Source organism: Notolabrus celidotus, chromosome 13 (assembly GCF_009762535.1).
Source record: "Notolabrus celidotus isolate fNotCel1 chromosome 13, fNotCel1.pri, whole genome shotgun sequence".
Classification (NCBI taxonomy): Eukaryota; Metazoa; Chordata; class Actinopteri; order Labriformes; family Labridae; genus Notolabrus; species Notolabrus celidotus.
The window spans coordinates 20,065,072-20,083,571 of NC_048284.1; the positions used below are offsets into that span (position 1 = coordinate 20,065,072).

Here is an 18,500-nt window from a genome sequence, read left to right on the forward strand (position 1 = left end):
TGTGTGTGAGGGTCTTCAGGAGGGGTGTGTGGAGGCCTGCAGCTGCTGTGGCAACTTCTGTTCTCTGAAACATAACTTCTTTTATCAACTGAGAAGATAAATAATAAATTTCACTTGGCAAGTTCTTCCTACTCCCACTCTACATCACTGTTCTTACTGTTCTATATTCATAATTGATTATTAAACTGATGCCTTACTTCAATCCGGAATTGATCCACCGGAAAGCATTTCTTTTAATAATTAATGCACACTGGGTTATACTTCTTTTTTATTTGTTCAGCTGTTCTAATTATCAATGTGTTCTTTGGGCTTAAAGTGGATCAGTTCACAAACAAGTACTTCAAATTGCTTTGTAAACAAATTGCAGTTAAAACCATCACCATGACACAGCTTCAACACAGCCTCAAATCACACACTGACTACCAGCAAAACAAATCAACACTCCTTCTAAATGTTTCTATAATGCAACAAAAGTCATACTTCAATACTCCTTTGTTCTCCAGAGCTGAGAATAAGCTAATGGAAAATAAGGATGACTGAGTATAAAGAAATTTGTGTATGAGTGTGTGATACCTACCCCTGTAACATATCGGGGCCTGAACTGAATGGTACCAAACAGGCCGAGGATGACGACGATGATGTGGACGAAGTTTGTGAGGATGGGAGCCCACTGGTAGCCCAGGAAATCTATCACCTGACGCTCCAACACACTGACCTGAAGAGAAAAGGAGGAGGGGGGGACAGAGGGGATCAGTGGTGAGATACAATTGACAATCCAGTCCTGTTGATAAAGAACACGTTAACTTTTGTTAATCCTGCACAAATTTTTACACTTCATACCACTCTTGTCCACACTCCAACATAGTTGGGAGTGGTAATGCACATTAACTCTGGTTGCCACCTGCCAGAGACAGAGAGGAGAAGAAGTCCCTTTTTGCCCACAGAAGTGAAAAGCACCTAATTCCTGATGAAAAATAACACTGCTGTGCATTTTAATGGTTCAATACGCTTCAAAAGGGGGAGCCGAAATGATGACGTCCAAAGCCTCGCTGCCCGGCTGTACCACGTGACTGCTTCGGCCAGTGGTTCAGATTTTGCTACGAGATTTGACAGCAATATAAACCCCTCAGGCTCCATTGCCAAAAATCCAAGCTGTATTTATTTTCAGTGAATAACAAAACTCATGTGCAGTATTATATACAATGCAGGCCTTAGAACAAAAGAAAGGGAAAAACACTGAAAAATAGCAAAATGTTAGATGAAAGCGTTAACTAAAGTTAGGGACATAGTTCAAAACAGCACCTCTTGGGCCCTGACTAATCCTAACCCTAACCCTAATCCTAAACGTAATCCTAACCCTAACCCTAATCCCAACCCTAACCCTAATACTAACCATTACCCTAATCACAACCCTAACACTAATCCTAATACTTACCCTAATCCTAATCCCAACCCTAACCCTAATACTAACCATTACCCTAATCCTAACCCTAACCCTAATCAAAACCCTAACCCTAACCCCGAGGTCCCTAACCCCAACTCCTAACCCTAATCCTAACCCTAACCCTAATCCTAAACGTAATCCTAACCCTAACCCTAATCCTAATCCCAACCCTAACCCTAATACTAACCATTACCCTAATCACAACCCTAACACTAATCCTAATACTTACCCTAATCCTAACCCTAACCATAATCATAACCTTAACCCTAATCACAACCCTAACCCTAATACTAACCCTAACCCCAACCCTAATCCTAACCCTAACCCTAACCCTAACCCTAACCCTAACCCTAATCCTAATCCTAACCCTAATCCTAATCCTAATCCAAACCCTAATCCTAACCCTGGTTCTGCTTCTGTTTGCTTGAGTTTGGTTCTGGTTCTGGTTCTGTTTGCTTGAGTTTGGTTCTGGTTCTGGTTCTGTTTGCTTGAGTTCGTTTCTGGTTCGTTTTGGTTCTGGTTCGGTTCGTTCTAGTTCTGGTTCGGTTCTGGTTCGGTTCTGGCTCGGTTCTGGTACCGTTCGGTTCTGGTTCTGGTTCGCTTCTGGTACGGTTCGGTTCTGGTTCGGTTTTGGTTTGGTTCTGGTTCAGTTCTGGTTCGGGTCTGGTTCGGTTCTGGTCCGGTTCCCGTCCGGTTCTGGTACGGTTCTGTTCTGGTTTTGGTTCGTTTTGGTTCGGTTTGCTTGATTTTGGTTCTAGTTCTGTTTAAGTTTAGTTCTGGTTCTAACCCTAATCCTAACCCTTACCCTAATCACAACCCTTACCCTAACCCTCAGTACTGATCAATATCACAGACCAACATAAGTTAGTTGTGCAAATTATTTTCAAGTTAGGGTTCCTTAGCAACAATTTCTCTTTACTTAATGTTAAGTCTATGCAGGATTTTCTGTGGACTTAATCCTGAACTGAGTTTAAACGGTGGCTGACTGCAATCCTTACTGACAGGTTCTCTAAAAGGTCTGTAGGGTTAACAAGAATCTATTTACAATTAGCACTTTCAAAATAATGAAGTGAACTGTAATCAGTTATCAATGCTTTACTGTTGGGCCCCTGAGGGTGTGTGTGTGTATGCATGCATGTGTGTGTATGTGTGTGTGCTGTAGGTATATTATCATTCAGTTGCTTGGTTTCATGCTGAGCTAGTTAATGAAGTCAGCACAGCAGACGATATGGCACTGCTAAATATATTAACACACCCAGACACACACAAACACACACACTTGGAGAGAGACCTGATGTGAGAGAGAACAGAGGAGACGATTATATCGCTCTTTGTGAAAGAACGAAGGGAAAGAGGAAAAGTGAAAAAAAAAAACAGTGAGAAAGAATTAAAAAGAAAGAAAGAAAGAAAAAACTAATGAAACAGGGATGTGACTAGCAACCAGACAAAAATGCAGTTTCAAGTTTTTAAAAATTGTAATATCAAGAAGATTACAGAATTTGATGAAAGGACACAGGGAAATAAGGCGCTAATCAAAACCAAATCATAGTTGGTACTATGTCATTTACTTTTAAAATGTGTTATTTTGCAGGTTTTGTTATTTACATAAGGTAAGTAAGGATGGAAGGATGGAAGGATGGAATGAAGGATGGAAGGAAGGAAGGGAGGAAGAAAGAAAGAAAGAAAGAAAGAAAGAAAGAAAGAAAGAAAGAAAGAAAGAAAGAAAGAAAGAAAGAAAGAAAGAAAGAAAGAAAGAAAGAAAGAACGAACGAACGAATGAATGAAAGAGGGATGTGACTAGCAACCAGACAAAAGTCAGTTTCAAGTTTTTAAAAACTTTAATATAACTAGAATGTGATTCAGCTGAGCATCCTAAGCAACATACTCAGAAGAAAAATTACTACATTCTTATTTTTTTATATCTATCTTCCAAGTCCTCGATGTCAGTGACAACAAAGAAGATGACAGAATTTGTTAAAAGGACACAGGGAAATAAGACGTTAATCAAAACCAGATTAAATGTTGTACTTTGTCATTTACTTTTAAAATGTGTTATTTTGTCATTTACATAAGGGAAGGAAGGAAGAAAGGAAGGAAGGAGAAAGAAAGAAAGAAAGAAAGAAAGAGTTACCATTACAAACTATATTTAGCCAACACAGTCAGAAAATCCGGAAGGAAGGAAGGAAGGAAGGAAGGAAGGTAGGAAGGAAGGAAGGAAGGAAGGAAGGAAGGAAGGAAGGAAGGAAGGAAGGAAAGAAGCGAAGAAAGAAAGAAAGAAAGAAAGAAAGAGTTACCATCACAAACCTAATTACGCCAACACAGTCACCTAGTTTTACGCTAATGAAGTACATGGCTTGGTTTTCTGCTCATATTCTCTTCACGTACACGCACACACGCACACACCAACACACACACTCACACACACACGCACACACACCAACACACACACGAACACACACACGCACACACACACACTCACACACACTTCTGGATGGCTGAGCTTAGAGGGCCCTAATGTGTGACCATATGGCAGGACTACAGCCTTTCACAACCAAATAGCAGGTAAACACACATTCACACAAACACACTCTTTACTACACACATAAACTGTAACCTTGTATAAACTGAATCTATCAGACGTTAGTTTAAACTATGAGAGTTTTTATTGGATGTGAGAGTTACACCAAGCAGAAGGCTGTATGAATGAGTATGTGGTGTGCTGACATATGTGCACCCATCCATGTGTGTGTGTGTATATATATGTGTGTGTGTATATGTGTGTGTGTCCCATGTCGGGGCAGGTCTGCTGTGCTTGCACTTGACAGCACCTGCTGTTATTGGACACACAGGGCTCAGCTGGCACCACAGTGCGTGAATAGTGTGTGTGCATGTGTGAGTGTGTGTGTGTGTGTGTGAGAGACATTGTTTCTTTGTGTCTGGGCCCTTTTTTTTGCAGGACAAGCTCCATCTTTGTGTTTCTTTGTGTATCGGCTTCATTTGATTTTGTGAGTGTGTCCTCTCATTGACAATTATATACTGCCACAATAGTGCCTCTCTTACAAACACACACACACAGACACACACACCAATACTGAGGCCATTATAAGAAGTCAGAGGCCTCCCAGCCCATTACTGAGGCCCCTGGGGGCCCCTCTTTCATCAACAATAATATAAACAGTCTTCACTCCAGCTGGGGCGGACACACTCCCCCCCCAAAACACACCAAACATCACACAAACACAAGCTGCAGAGAGAGATTTGGATAGGAGGGATAAATAACTTGTTTTTACTCTACAACTACATTGATTTCCCTTGGTTATTAGAACACACATTCTTTATACAAAGTCAGCAAAAAAGATGTTTATTAGTCTAACCTGAGTTAATACGGAAGCCCTTACAGGACAGATTGAGAACAATAGCATCTGTTCACTTTTAATCTTAAATTCCCATTACATGTTTCGGCTGCCAAACAGCTAACTCCAGCTGCTCCAGTACATCAGTCTTTATTAGAAAGTCACTGTCACTGACAGACAAAGCACGCACACAGCCCCCACTGCACCAATCCCAGCATCCTTTGCATGTGTCAAATGACAGAAGCTTCATATAGGTGTGAAGTCACCGAGACTTTCAACAGCTTTGACTCTAGGGGGAAATGGAGAGAGATGGAGAGCTGTAGACAGCTAGAGTCGCTAGCTGCTGCTATGTTAGCAGGTGAGGCAGGTTTGTGATATGTGCAGCTGATGAAAGCCTCCGCGCTGTACAGGTGGAGCCTCAAGCTGGCTAGCTGGGTCCTCTGGGAGGTGCTGCGACGGGCTTTGATGCTACCGACTGAGATGTTCACTTCAGTTCTGCTGCTTAAGGCACAAAGACAGGGGCATGTTGACATTCAGTTTGTTTATCTAGATATACAGTGTATCCACCTGTGGAGGAGCACAGGGCAAAAGTTTTGAATATATGTGGATTCTGCAGAGAAAATTATTTGAACCATAAAGTTATAGCTGAAGAATTTTGCTCTGTCATAAAGCTGTTGTGGTTCTGCAGTGGTCATCCACTATCTACAGAGCCAAATAACTACCGGCTATCCTGCTACGAAGAGCTACATAATGGGTCCATGTGTGCATGTACAGTACAGTACAGTTTGTTTCTTTGTGTGTGTGAGAATGCTTCACAAAACACAAAAACAAGCTGAAATTCTGCCTCCTGTCAATCTGCTTAATGCCAGCTCAGAATCCCTCAAGGACCAAGAATGTTTGTTCCACCTACTGTTTTGTTAGCATACATGGATGCTTGTGCTAATGTTAGCACGAGTCACCAAATGCAGTAGTTAGAGAGTCTGGGACTGAAGAGCAAAAATGCATCCATCACTGTCATGCTTTCCCTTCTTATGTATTCAGTCTGCTGCCCATATAATACAGACAAAACAGTGTGGATTAAGTATAGCAAACCAACTCTCAAAGGACAGAGTATCAATAGTCCGCAATGAAACCCAAACAGATAGCATTGACTTTGGATGAAGAGGTAATATCTTTGTACAAATAATTAGGTTTGCAAGAGCATAACTTTGCAAGCTGCGGAGCTACATAAACAAATCTTAATGGTGCAACGTAAGTGTGCTTTGAATTGACAGTGGAAAATGTCTTTTAACTGTAAATGCATAGAAATGTCAAACCAAACACTGACTGAGTGATGGTTTCATTTGGCTTCCCATTCATGTCTGAAAGGTAGCTAGCAGTTAGCTTTGACAATTGCTAGCAGTGTGCTTTGACATTTGTTGACTGTAAATGAAAAACAGCTGATGGGCCATGTTGTAAAAATGCCTATCCAGTTATCTTATTAGTAAACAAAATGTTCCAAGACTCAGACTAGATCTCCTTGTTAGTGCTAGCGTAAGCGCTACACTAACACTTCGTCTAAAACAAAAAACAACCCGATGCTGTTTTTCCTATCAGTCGCACTGACACCACATTCACATCTTTCAATTGTTGGGATTATTTTCATGTTGTGAGAATTCATAAATATAACAGTAATGTTATAATTTAATGAAGCTTGGAAAAAATCAGCTATTAAAGAAACCTTCTGTGTGGGCAAATGCCAATATTTGGGTCTTCTGGTGTAGCCAGTAGTAGGGCTGATCGATTAATCGAATTCAAACCGACATCGTAATGTAATAGAATGCAATTATCAAATCGCAAAGGCTGCGATTAAAAAAAAAAAAAAAGTTTCATGTACACAGACGCAGCCTTACGTGACATGCATGCAGTAGGTGGCCGTAATGCGCCTTTCAGCTGATTTGCCGACGGCAAAAAAACTCAGAAGAACGAGACACGTGTGAGCGGGGGATGAAGAAAACAACTTAAGCCACGCTAAGTTTTGATTTGTTGTTTTGTTAAAAATGGCCTCAGCAGAAGAACCGATCATATTGGGACGTACAAAGTAATCAACACGCTGAATATCAAAATGTGGAGCAGGCTTATAAATAATCTCCGCAGACGCAGAATCGGTGAAGACCCAGACAACATGTGGATTTACTGCAACAGGACAACTGAACAGAATCATATTTAAGACTCACAGTGTCCAGTTTTCTGTCTACTGGTTCTTATTGAGAAAAATAAGCATGTTTACGTGGTCAGGTGTCAGTCAGGAGCGCAACCGGGTCAGAATCAGTCCGGCAGCGGAGAAAAAAAGAGACCTGTCACTCAGCCGCAGCCCCCAGCTGAGCGTCTCCGCTGTGAGCAACACCTTCAGTCGGCTGGTTCACATCCAAACATGCTTTAAACTGAAAACACTTGTTTGGCAGAATTTTGTTACTTAGTTGTGGTGAACGCTTACAAGACTGCAAGTCAAAGGATTCAGTAAGTTTACAACTGTAATTGAAGTAGATAAATAAACTGTCTTTCATATTAATTCATGCTTCATTTGCCTTTATCTTAACAGAAGTCTAGCCTATGAGAAAGAACAGTTTGTGTATAATAAATCTGATATTGTTTATTATAATACAGATTGATTTATTACTTGTGTTTGTTGAAAAATACATGAAGAGGACCTTGAAAAAATAATCGTATACTAAATCGCAATAGCAATATTAAGGAAAATAATCGCAATTAGATTATTTTCCAAAATCGTTCAGCCCTAGCCAGTAGCACCAAATATTGGTATTCAGCTATTTCAGGCCAAGACCGCTTGTCTGTGTTTACAGTCCATCTTCAGATTTCCAAAGTTAGAATACAGTGAAGTTGAAAGTCTATGTCTGAAAGTGAATTGTTTGCTGCTCTACATGTAGCTGCTACATGCAAATCCTCGATAGTTGTAATATAACAGCTGATGGGTTACTGTGTTGAATTATGGAGGTTTGTTTTCCACCACTCAAACAGAATTGAAATAATTCTGTGATTATCATGGGTGAAAGTGCAATGTAGCAATGGCTTTAAATTTAAACTAAACAACCACGATTCACTCCATGTGCCTTTTAAATATTAACATGTACAGTGTTTGAATGTGAAGTCAGCACAGAAGTGTTTCCTTTTGATGTGAATATATGACAGTTACCATTAGAAATGCAGGATTATTATTCCATAGAAAGAATTGGATATTAACGTAGGTGGAGGAAGGATTTCTTAAAAAAAACCAACCCTGCACATATGCATTTGAATGCACACAGACGGCAGACATGTAGCTGTAATGATTGAGAAAGACACTGAGATGTTTGGGGAATAGACTGGCAGCTGCAGAGAGAGGAGGGTGATGAAAGGGACAGCAGAGAGAGAGCAGAAAGGGAAAGAGAGTCTTCAGTGAGTCTGAGGAAGATTTTGGTCTATTTGATAATAAATGATGGAATGATATCAAGGAATCATTATTGCTCCAGACAGGAAAACAGCTGCACTGTGTGACCATTATAAGACTCTGCAGAGTGATGAAAGTCTCTTTTATCTCAAAGAGAAGAAGAAGACGAAGATGTTGAGGGAAAGAGAGGGGGGGCGGGCCAAGACATCTGATGAGACGAGCAGAAAAGATGGATGGGTGATTAAGATCCGACAGTTACAGAAGAAAGAAGAAGAGATGAGTGAGAGGCAGGGGGTGAGAGAAATGAAGATGTCTCATCTTCGGTTCCTACTTCCTTACCTTCTTCCCTCTCCTACCCAGGGGCGTATCCAGCTTTTCAGACTCAGGTGAACCAACATTTGAAGTAACTTTATTCTATCATGGGAATACAAAATGCAAAGCAATTATGGAAGCTCATTCGCTATGTGCTCCTAAAACAAGTTTGCAAGACAGACTCAATTCATGCCTGTGCTTGAGACCTTTTTAGAAGTCACTGTGCATTCAGTCCTCAAAACGTTGTATTTTCAAACTGAATCTGTGTGATCCTGATTTCTGTTTCCCTCCTGCTTTCCTTTCCTGTTTGTATTTTTAGACATATACTTAAGTTAGCTGTGAAGTTAATGCTGCTGGAAACATGTCATTTCCTGTCATGGCTGTTTTAAAAGAAAAAAATGTTTCAACCAATTGCCAACTAGAATTTGTTGGGCATGGAATGTGTTTTTTCCACAGACTGTATAAAATATGGACGTAGTATCCGTGACGTCACCCATCTGTTTCTGAAGCGCTGTTTTGAGGCAAATCGGCGGCGGCAGCCATATTGCTGCTGTCGAGTGATTGTGACATAAAGAGGCGGCTATATTGTTCCAGCAGTCAGCTGTGTCTCTCATTGGAATACTTGTAATCCTTCAAAATTGCTGCGTGAGATGATTGAGAAATGAGCTATCCAGACCACACCCGTCTTTTGTACCAGGCTGTAAACATGCTTATTTCTGCTGTAAAGATCGGCTTTTTTGAATTGGTGTGTATGTGGTTTCAAGTACTTCCAGAGCCAGCCTCAGGCGGATCCTCGATGAACTGCAGTTTTTAGCACTTACGCATTGGACTCATATTTTTAGACCTGAGGTTGCCCCTTGGTTTTTTCAAGAATTACAATTCAACTGAAAATCTCTAACTGCAGCAGTGGATTAGTCAGGAACTGAAATTCCTGTGTAAAAAAATGCATCAAATGAGAAGAGAAAAGAAAATGTAAACATTAAAGCTCCAGTGAGGAACTCTTAGTTTGTTTTGACTTTGGTGTCCCCGGTGTACAAAACAGTAACTCTTATCCTTTACATTATCCAAGCATTAGCTTTGGACATATTTTAAGTTGTTGGCATAACAAGCATGAAGTACCTTCAAACTGCTGAGCCTCTGTAGCTAGCTCCCTCCATGCTACATACTGTAAGCTCTAGCTAGCAAAATGAAGAGACCTACAAATGTGCAGATGTCGAACTACCCCAATTCTGAAAAAGTTTGGACACTGTGCAAAGATTGTCCCAACTTTTAACTCCCAAACTCCAGAAACTTGTCTCCCAGTTACCAAACATTTACTGATTGTTGTTAAAAGAAGAGTTGATGTGGCACAATGGTAAACATTTCCATGTCTAAACTTTTTTTAAATGTGATGTTTTGTTATGTTTTCTTTAATATTATACACAGCATCCCATCTGTTCTGGTACTGAGTTATACCATGAATATATGGTAACCATAAACACAGAATAGCAAGAATGAGTTGAATGGATACACCACATTGACCGGCCCTTCGTTATTCTATACCCAAACTTGCTTTCTGGGTCAGTATCTGACCTATATTTAATACCGGGATTAGATCAGTGCATCCCTATAATCTAATCCTAGCTTGAATTTTATCCCGCCTCTAACTTGGCAAATAGCCAATTATAGTTTAGGATTATTTAGTGGCACCTAGAGAGGCCAATCAGATTGCAGCAATGAGGGCTTGCCCAAGCAGCTCTAAAAATGCCGCTGCTCCTACCTCTCATTCTTCTCTTTGCTAATCTTCTCATTTCCTCCCTTCCTATTTTTTCTTCCTCATCACTAAGTACTCTCATCCTTCTCTTCTCCTCTCCTGCATATTTAATATGCATTCATCTGTTTCCAGATCTGATGTGTCATAAAACAACAAATTACCTCATTTGCCTCCTCCCTCTTTCCCCTCCATTACTGCTCTGTCTCCCTCCTCTTATTTTTCCTCCTCTTCTTTTTCATCGTCTCATCTCCTCCTACCGTCTTCTATTCAAGCAGCATTTCTTTCTCAAGCTCTTCTTCCTTTCTTACCATGCATCCACCACTCCGCCAGCCTGTTATCTTCCCCTTTCTCTCTCTCTCTCTCTGTCGCCCCTTTCCCCTACCCTCCTCCGTCTCATCCTTCCCTCCCTCGCTCCCTCGGCGCTTTGGCTGAGAGTTTTTTCGCTTGGTTCTGTGACCTTTAAAAAACTGCTGATCAAATTCTACTGCTCATCCCATTATAGACGACAGGGAGGGGAAGGGGAGGTGTGAGGTCAGACGGGGGTATGGCGAGGGATAGAGTGAGGAAAAGCTGGAGGAAAGGCGATGGAGGAGAGAGAAGGGAGGAAGAGGAGAAGAGGTATGGAAATCAGCAGGGGTGGAATGGAGAGAGGAAAAAAAAAATACAGGCAGAGGAAGTGCGAAAATGTCCAACAAACAGTTTATGAGTCAGCGAGGGAGCATCACGACTCACTAGCGACAAATCAGAAACACATCAAGGTAAATATAACCTTTTTCAGAAACCATAACCTTTTTTTTCTACCCCTGTATTCATCGTAAACTTTACTCTTCTAATAAAACTCTGAAGCGAATCTTGGTTTACTGTTAACTTAATTAAGGCCGCCTGCCTGTGCCGTATCCCACTGTGTGCAGCAAAAAGCAATCTCCTATCGATTCAGTTCACACGACGATCAATTCATCTCCATTGGAGGCTATTAGGGACCATTTGTGGCTACTTAGGGCTCAGAGAGAGAGAGGGAAGTCTGCAGTGAAGATGGGGACGGGCAAAGCGAAAGAGCGAGGGAAGCATGGGGGATGGGGGGGGGAAGAAAAAGGAAGGAGTAGAAGCAAGGGGTGTAAAAGGGAAGGGAGAGATAGAAGAACTACAGAGATGGAGAAAAAAAACAATGATGGTAGGTGAAAATCGCTCCATTTAATATCCAATTTCCTCTCTCAGGCCCATTTATTGTCATCACAACTGTTCAGTCATATCTGTAATAACCATAATGTCCGAGTCGCTCAACTATGGATAGACTGCACAACTCCAACTGAGAGCCCGTACTTAGATTTATATTACAGGACAACCATTAAGCTGGTACACTTCAGACTGTGGTCATAAACCCTCTAACAGTGCTTTCATGGGAATACACCATGGTTACATACCTCAGACTCATCCTGCTGATGTGTTACCTTTACATGACTTAGCTGAACCCTTCAGAGTCGTGTTAAGCTGCCTCTGAGCCCAGAGGCACACCTTTTAAATTTCCGCATCTTATGGGCTTCCCAAGCTGGCAGAGGAGATTATTAAGATACTTCAGGAGATACAGCTTTATTTTTAGTTGCTTAATAGCATTTCATCATGAGGCTGTGCAGCTTTGCATGCTGGGATCAGGGTAAAAGAACACACCAGGGGGTCAAACAATATGGGGGTTGGAAAATTTTGCCTTAGGTGAGTACCAGTGTTTTCAAGCTGAGGCTAAAACTGAAACACACACAGTAAAAAAAGTTTCAGCAGCTGGGTTTGAGCTGCTGTTTAAAAGGTGTCCACAGTGGCTGAGGATCAATAAAAGGAATAATTCTGCATCAATACCACTCTCAAAACTACGGCTTATTTGAATCCTTTCTACGAGCTACACCAATAACTGTGAGATTGGCATTTGTCCTCTCATGGTACTCTCCACCAGACAGACTCCCTAAAGAAGTATTTCCTCAAATGTACAAGTCCAAAGGAAGCAAGCTCAAAAGTTAAGAAGTCCCTTATCAGAGGACCTTGGAGACCTTCTGGAGATCTGAGGCTGCCGCAGCTCTTTCACTTTACTCTTCAATTTCTTGAGAGTTTGATCGAGATCTGAGTTACATGAGACCTGTAAGAGGTCCTTGACAGAAGTTTTCTGCAGCAGCAGCTTGGACGGCTTTGTACTGAGGGACTTGTATTGCTCTGAAAAGAAGCAGTTAGTGTTGTCTTGGGCTTAGAAAAAGGGCCTAATATTCCTTACCATTTGGCGTCCACCCAAAAAAACTAAAGTAGTCCTGTTTATCCTCCATAAGCTCCGTGTGCATGTTCCTAAAACAAGGCCATCATCCATGTTTAGGTCTACAGTATACTGCATGAATGGCCTTGATTTGACATACAAAATCCCAGCTGAACAAATCAAATTAACCAAACACTGTCCCAAATTATACACCCCTTTCCAAATGATACGCATCTGGTTTGCTTGTCTGTTGGCCTGTCATTGTGTCAGTTTTCATACAACTGGCTGTCATGGCTGTCAACAGATGGAAACAGAGGATGGCAGCAGTGCTTGCCAGTTAGCAACATCCTGTAAGCACCCTCATGTGTCATGTGGAACAAGCGTGATGGATCAAGATGGCATTGTGTTAATGAAAGCTCAGCTGTAGAGGAGCACTCGTAGTCTGTCATCATGGTCACTCATCTCTGTTCTACCATTCTAGACAGGCTACATAAAATGATGATGGGTATCTGCAGGCCTACAGGCAACATCCAGCTTCTCACCTAATTTACAGTAATAAACCCCAGCACCTGAACAAATTCTAACAGTGGTTTGTGTCCAAAAGACGTTCTACTTAAGGCTGATTTATACTTCTGCGTCTCCTCTACGCAGCAGGGGCTGACGCGGACATGAGCCCCACATACTTGTGCGTCGGTGTGTCTGTGTCGCGCAGCAATTCTCCGCCGAAACGCCTGAGGGCAGTGCGGTCTCTCTGATAGCCGGCCGCCTGCTTCCGGTCCCGCTATGATCTCTGTTTACTTTTCCACAGCGATGCAGAGCATGTTATGTTAATCTACAGCTGATACATGTTGCTGTTTATCATACAGACATGATTACATGAAGAATAGAGAGGAGGAGATGAAATACACGGCCGATGTGCAGCCGATGTCCGGGATCCCGGAAGTGTTGTAAATGCGGGAAAGACAAAGCCGAGGCAGCCGAGCGGACTAATCACAGAGCTTGCGGTCCGCGTCGGCTCTACGGGGACTTACATTTTGGAGGAGGTGCACGTCAGCTACGTGCGTAGGCCTCGGCGTAGGTTACGGGAGCTACGCGGACCCCCGGCGTAGGGTACGCCGTTGATTCAACGCAGAAGTATAAATCAGCCTTACTTAAATGGAATGTCATCAAAAAGACAGCCGGATGGACCTTACTCAAATCTTATTTCAGTCCCTCAACAAGAAATGCCAAAGATGGAATTACCTTTTTCTGTTGCTTTGTCTGCTTCTCTCCTCTTGTCCCTTTTGTGTTTTTTATTCTAAGCTTGAAATGTCAGTGTCAAAGTGATTCTGTGCTGGAATACATTCAAGCTCTTGATACACTTGAAACGAGTATTAAAGCACAATGGTGCCACATGTTGAGTTGTTTCAGCCCAGTAGTCAAAGTGAAGATGTTTCGAGGTAGACAAGATGATTTCACCTATTTACTCAATGGGCTGTGCTGTGCTCGGATCATTGACTTAAAAGATGACGTTGGAAGATGTTTGAATCTACGCTGAAACAACCCATTGTATGCTGAGGATGCTTGAGTTCACTTTGTGGAACTTGAGATAAAATCCATCAAAGAAACCTTAATTTTAGGTCTTTCTGGTCTAATCAGTCTGTTACACCATTAGACACCATTAGACTTGAAGGTAGTCTTTATCTTTGTCCAATATCATAGAGGGTAAGACTTGAATTAGGATGAAAACTCAACTCAAATTTTGACACAGTGGTTACTATTTTCACAATATTGGCATTAATATACCATTCTGCTATCACTCCCTCACTATTTGTCCATCCCAGCCTCTTCACTCTGTCCCTCTCTCCTGTCACAAGCCCCATGGATCCATTTTCACATCTCTCTGTGAATTAACTAGAGTGATTAATATTCCTATGAAACATTTCTTTATGTAAACGTGGCATTTAAATGTCAGAAACACCGGCTAATCAGTTTGGTATTTCTACAGATCTTCCCTCTCTGTGTCTGGCTGTCCACCCCTCTGTCTCTATCTATTCCTGCCACTGCTCTTTTGTTTTCCATCAGCTCAAAGCTGCTCCCTCTTTGCCTTCAAACAACAAAAACATTTAAAAGCTTTTATCAGGGCTGTAAATTCTAGCTTTAAAGCCTTTAATCACATTCTACTTATTGTTCAAGTTCATTATTTCTTTAGATGGCTGGAAGTTGATGTTAGATATTTTTTATAAATGATAACTGAGGTAAATGTTTAAGTACATACATTTGGACTCTAAATTCAAGTTGGAACAAAGGTTAGATCTTTTTTGTTTGTTTAACAAGCCATACCATTGGTTAATCCCTCCTAGTAGTTTAAGGTATCTTTACATTTACAGCCTCTTACAAGGATCAACAGTAATGTCAAGGGTTTTTTTTTGTAGAAATTTGTATTTTAATAGAAACTCACAAGCTAGCACAACTACCTTGCACTCAAATCTAAAGCATGCAAGCTTAGCTTGCTGACCACTGACATCCACAGCAAGTGACTTTAATTCAGGTTATTTAAACACTGTTAAAGTAATGCTGCTCTCAAACTGAGTATAATATTTGCAACAGATGGCATATGTTTCAGCACCTCGTGGATCTAGTTGTGATTATTTGGAGACCATCAAAATTGAGAGCAATAAGTTGTCTGTAACCTCAGTAATATGGTGTTCCTGAAAAGCAGTCTTCCAAGAAATGTTAAATTCAAGATGGAGCGAAAAGGGGCTGATGGTTCGGTTACACCATAGACTGTATAAAATATGGAAGTAGTATCCGTGACGTCACCCATCTGTTTCTGAAGCGCTTTTTTGAGGCCAGTCGGCGGCGGCAGCCATATTGATGCTGTCGAGCGATTATGACGTAAAGAGGCGGGCTTTGAGCCTCCTAGCCAACAGCTACAGTGTTCCTGCCTGTCAATCAAGTCAGCTGTGCCTCTCATTGGAAGACTTGTAATCTCAATATCTTCGAAATTGCCACATTAGAAAAAAATTCACCTCCCCTGTACAGTGTGTGCCAAACGAGAAATGAGCTATCCAGACTACACTCGTCTTTTGTACCAGGATGTAAACATGTTTATTTCTGCTGTAAAGATCATCTTTTTTGAATTGGTGTGTATGTGATTTCTGGTACTTCCCGAGCCAGCCTCAAGCTTATCCTTGAGGAACTGCAGTTTGTAACACTTCCGCATTGGACTCATATTTTTAGACTGGAGGCTGCCACTTGGGTTACAAAAGTATGTGAAACAGCAAAAATAATCTGCATCAAAACATATAAGTATTGTGAATTGATAACTAGTGGCATAATTAAGTGGTACTGTAGCCATTAAGCTAATTTTGGACATGTTTGCTGGCTGGGCAAGATAGCTTTGGTATACAAAGAGTTACAGGCCAGATATTCTAGGTTGAAGAATTAGATAAATGTCAGTTAACAAGCTTAATATCACAGTGACTTAAATTCTATTTGGGTTGATTTAATACTGGTATTGTCAGTTGCAAATGTAGACCGTATAAAAAGGCCAGCATGAAAGATCCTCCCCCATGTTAGCAGATGGGACATGAGACAACCTTTAAAATCAAAATACATATATATATATATTTTCAAAATATGGTCTGTTATTATTTTTAAAAATATCATGCTGACTTGTGGCCAAGTTTTCATTTTTATGAGAAGTCTAGTTTTTTTTTTTTTAAGTTGTATTTTTTGGCCTTTTTGCCTTTTATTTAACAGGACAGCTGAAGAGAGATAGGAATTGTGGGGAGTAGAGAGTGGTGGAAGACATGCAGGAAATGGTCGACCGGCCGGGAATCGAACCAGCAACCCCTGCAACGAGGACTGTAGCCTCTGTACGTGGAGGGCTTATACCGCTAGGACACCAGCGCCGAGAAGTCTAGTTTTAATCAGTTATTTGAAGCACCACATAAGCAGAACAGAGGTAAAACAGCGAGCGAGACAGTGACTAACATTTGAGTCAATGAACTTGCCATCACAGTGAATGTCCAATTCAAACTGACACAAGCAGTCATGCTGCAGACTTTTTTATTGGTGAGTTAAATTAATGTTTTGGCAAGAGAAAGAAGCAGGACATCAATACTGGGGCTAAACAGGACAAACCAGATGCTACAGACTCTAGCTTCAAATGGGCAAGATGTACCTGGTCGCATTGGGGCACTTTGGCATCCCTTTTACACAGTACGTAGGAGGCTGGAGATGTGTTATTCTACATAAATGCCGATGGTAGCAACCCAAATCCATGTCTCCTGGAGAAGGATTAATGTGGAGGTAAATGGCACAGACATACAGTTCATTATGTTGCAAAAATGAAATTATCGTTCTCGCTTTAATTTCAGTATCAGACTCTCACATGAGTCAAGGCCGAATTAGAGGGCTATTTATATCAGAGACCTCTGAATGGTGCCCAGACAACATTACATCCCGGTGCATTCAAATCTATACAAATCCAACACCACACAGTCATATGCAAAAAAAAAGGAAGCCAGACAGCACAGATACCCATGCACACAAAGAGCTCTGAGCTGGGGGACATTCTCTCTCTGCAGACTATCAATCAGATATCATTAGATGGCTTCAAACAAGATTATGTACATTTGTGTATGTGTATGTGTGGATGCTTTTGTGTGTGTGTGTTGGCCTTAGGCTGATAGTGAGCTGAATCTGTCATTAGCAATAATTGGCGGTTGCTGCAAAAGCTCTTTACAGTAATTTACCATGATTGACCAACTGATTATGATTAATATAACACGCAGCATAGGAAGGAATGCACCTGTTATTTTTTTCTTTCTTTCCGTCTTCCTTCTTCTTCTTCTTCTCCTCTCCCAGGTCACCCTCTCCCTGATTTTCCATCCCAGCTCTATCAATCAAACTATATTGTAACAAATTAAATGTCTTTGATGTAAAGCTTGTCCATCTGTTTGTCTCCTTGCTACCGCTGCCTTTGAAATCCTTCTCTTCCTCCATCAGGCTGTCAGATTTTTTTTTTTGTCTGATCTAAACAGACCAAAGAACATTGCTGACATTATCAGAGGAAGGCAGAGAGAGTGAAATGCTTGGATTTGTCTGGATATGTTTTATCTGCTGTGCCGCTTTGATGTGAACTGGACTGATTTTGACAAAAGGACACGAGAAGAGTAGACAGTAGATCGGGGGGAAAAAAACTTGTGGTGTAGCTATCAGTCAGATTGTAAACCTCACTCTAAAAGGGAGGAGTATAAAATAAAGTTTGGATACTTTTTACAAAACTACTTTAGTTTCTTTTGTTTTTACAGGTTAATTGCCCCACTGTTTTACATTCAGTCTTAAAAGATGCTGCAATTTAAAACAGATGTCTGGAGTTAAACCTTTTTGCTATCCTCATCCTCTCCTGACCTGAGATTCCTTTGATTAAAACATTTCCTCCTCTTTTATCCTTTCAGTTACGCTCTCTTTTTACCATTTTTTCCCTTCATTTATTAAAAAACTTTTTGCCTCCATTTTCCTTTCCTTTTCCCTCCTTTCTTTCTCATCCTCATCTCTTTTCCTCCACCATCTCCTTTTCTCCATCTCATCTCCTCTTCCTTTGTACATCTCTCTCCTTTTCCTCTATGCCTTCACTTTGTTATCTCTCCCTCCATGTCTCTCCTCCCTTCACCCCACGCCTCTCTCCTAACATCCCTCTCTTAATCGGTTTGTGTGTTACTCTACACGCACACACGCACACGCACACACTCAAACCCAAACCCATACCCATCCCTAGTCAGTTTGTAAATGAATTATCAGCCCACCAAAGGGTTTTTATGTTCGTGCACTTCTATATCTTAATAGCTGATCTATGCAGGCAGTGCTTTTATGAGGACAAAATGTGTGTGTGTGTGCGTGTGTGTAAGTGTGTCTGTCTATCTATGTGTGTGTGTTGGGGGTTCAACTGCGTGATAAATAGGTTGTATTAGAAGGCACCTATCGCACCCACA

The 18,500-nt window shown here is 41.2% G+C and overlaps 1 protein-coding gene across 2 annotated transcripts in view; it reads right to left on the minus strand.

The window, feature by feature from the left end:
• nkain2 (sodium/potassium transporting ATPase interacting 2) overlaps nt 1–18,500 on the minus strand; it is a 117,329-nt gene that overhangs the window by 57,225 nt on the left and 41,604 nt on the right. For both annotated transcript variants that reach the window (XM_034698863.1, XM_034698864.1), the window contains exon 2: nt 578–715. In XM_034698863.1, coding sequence (XP_034554754.1) covers nt 578–715 — 138 coding nt within the window. The remainder of the gene's footprint in view (nt 1–577; nt 716–18,500) is intronic.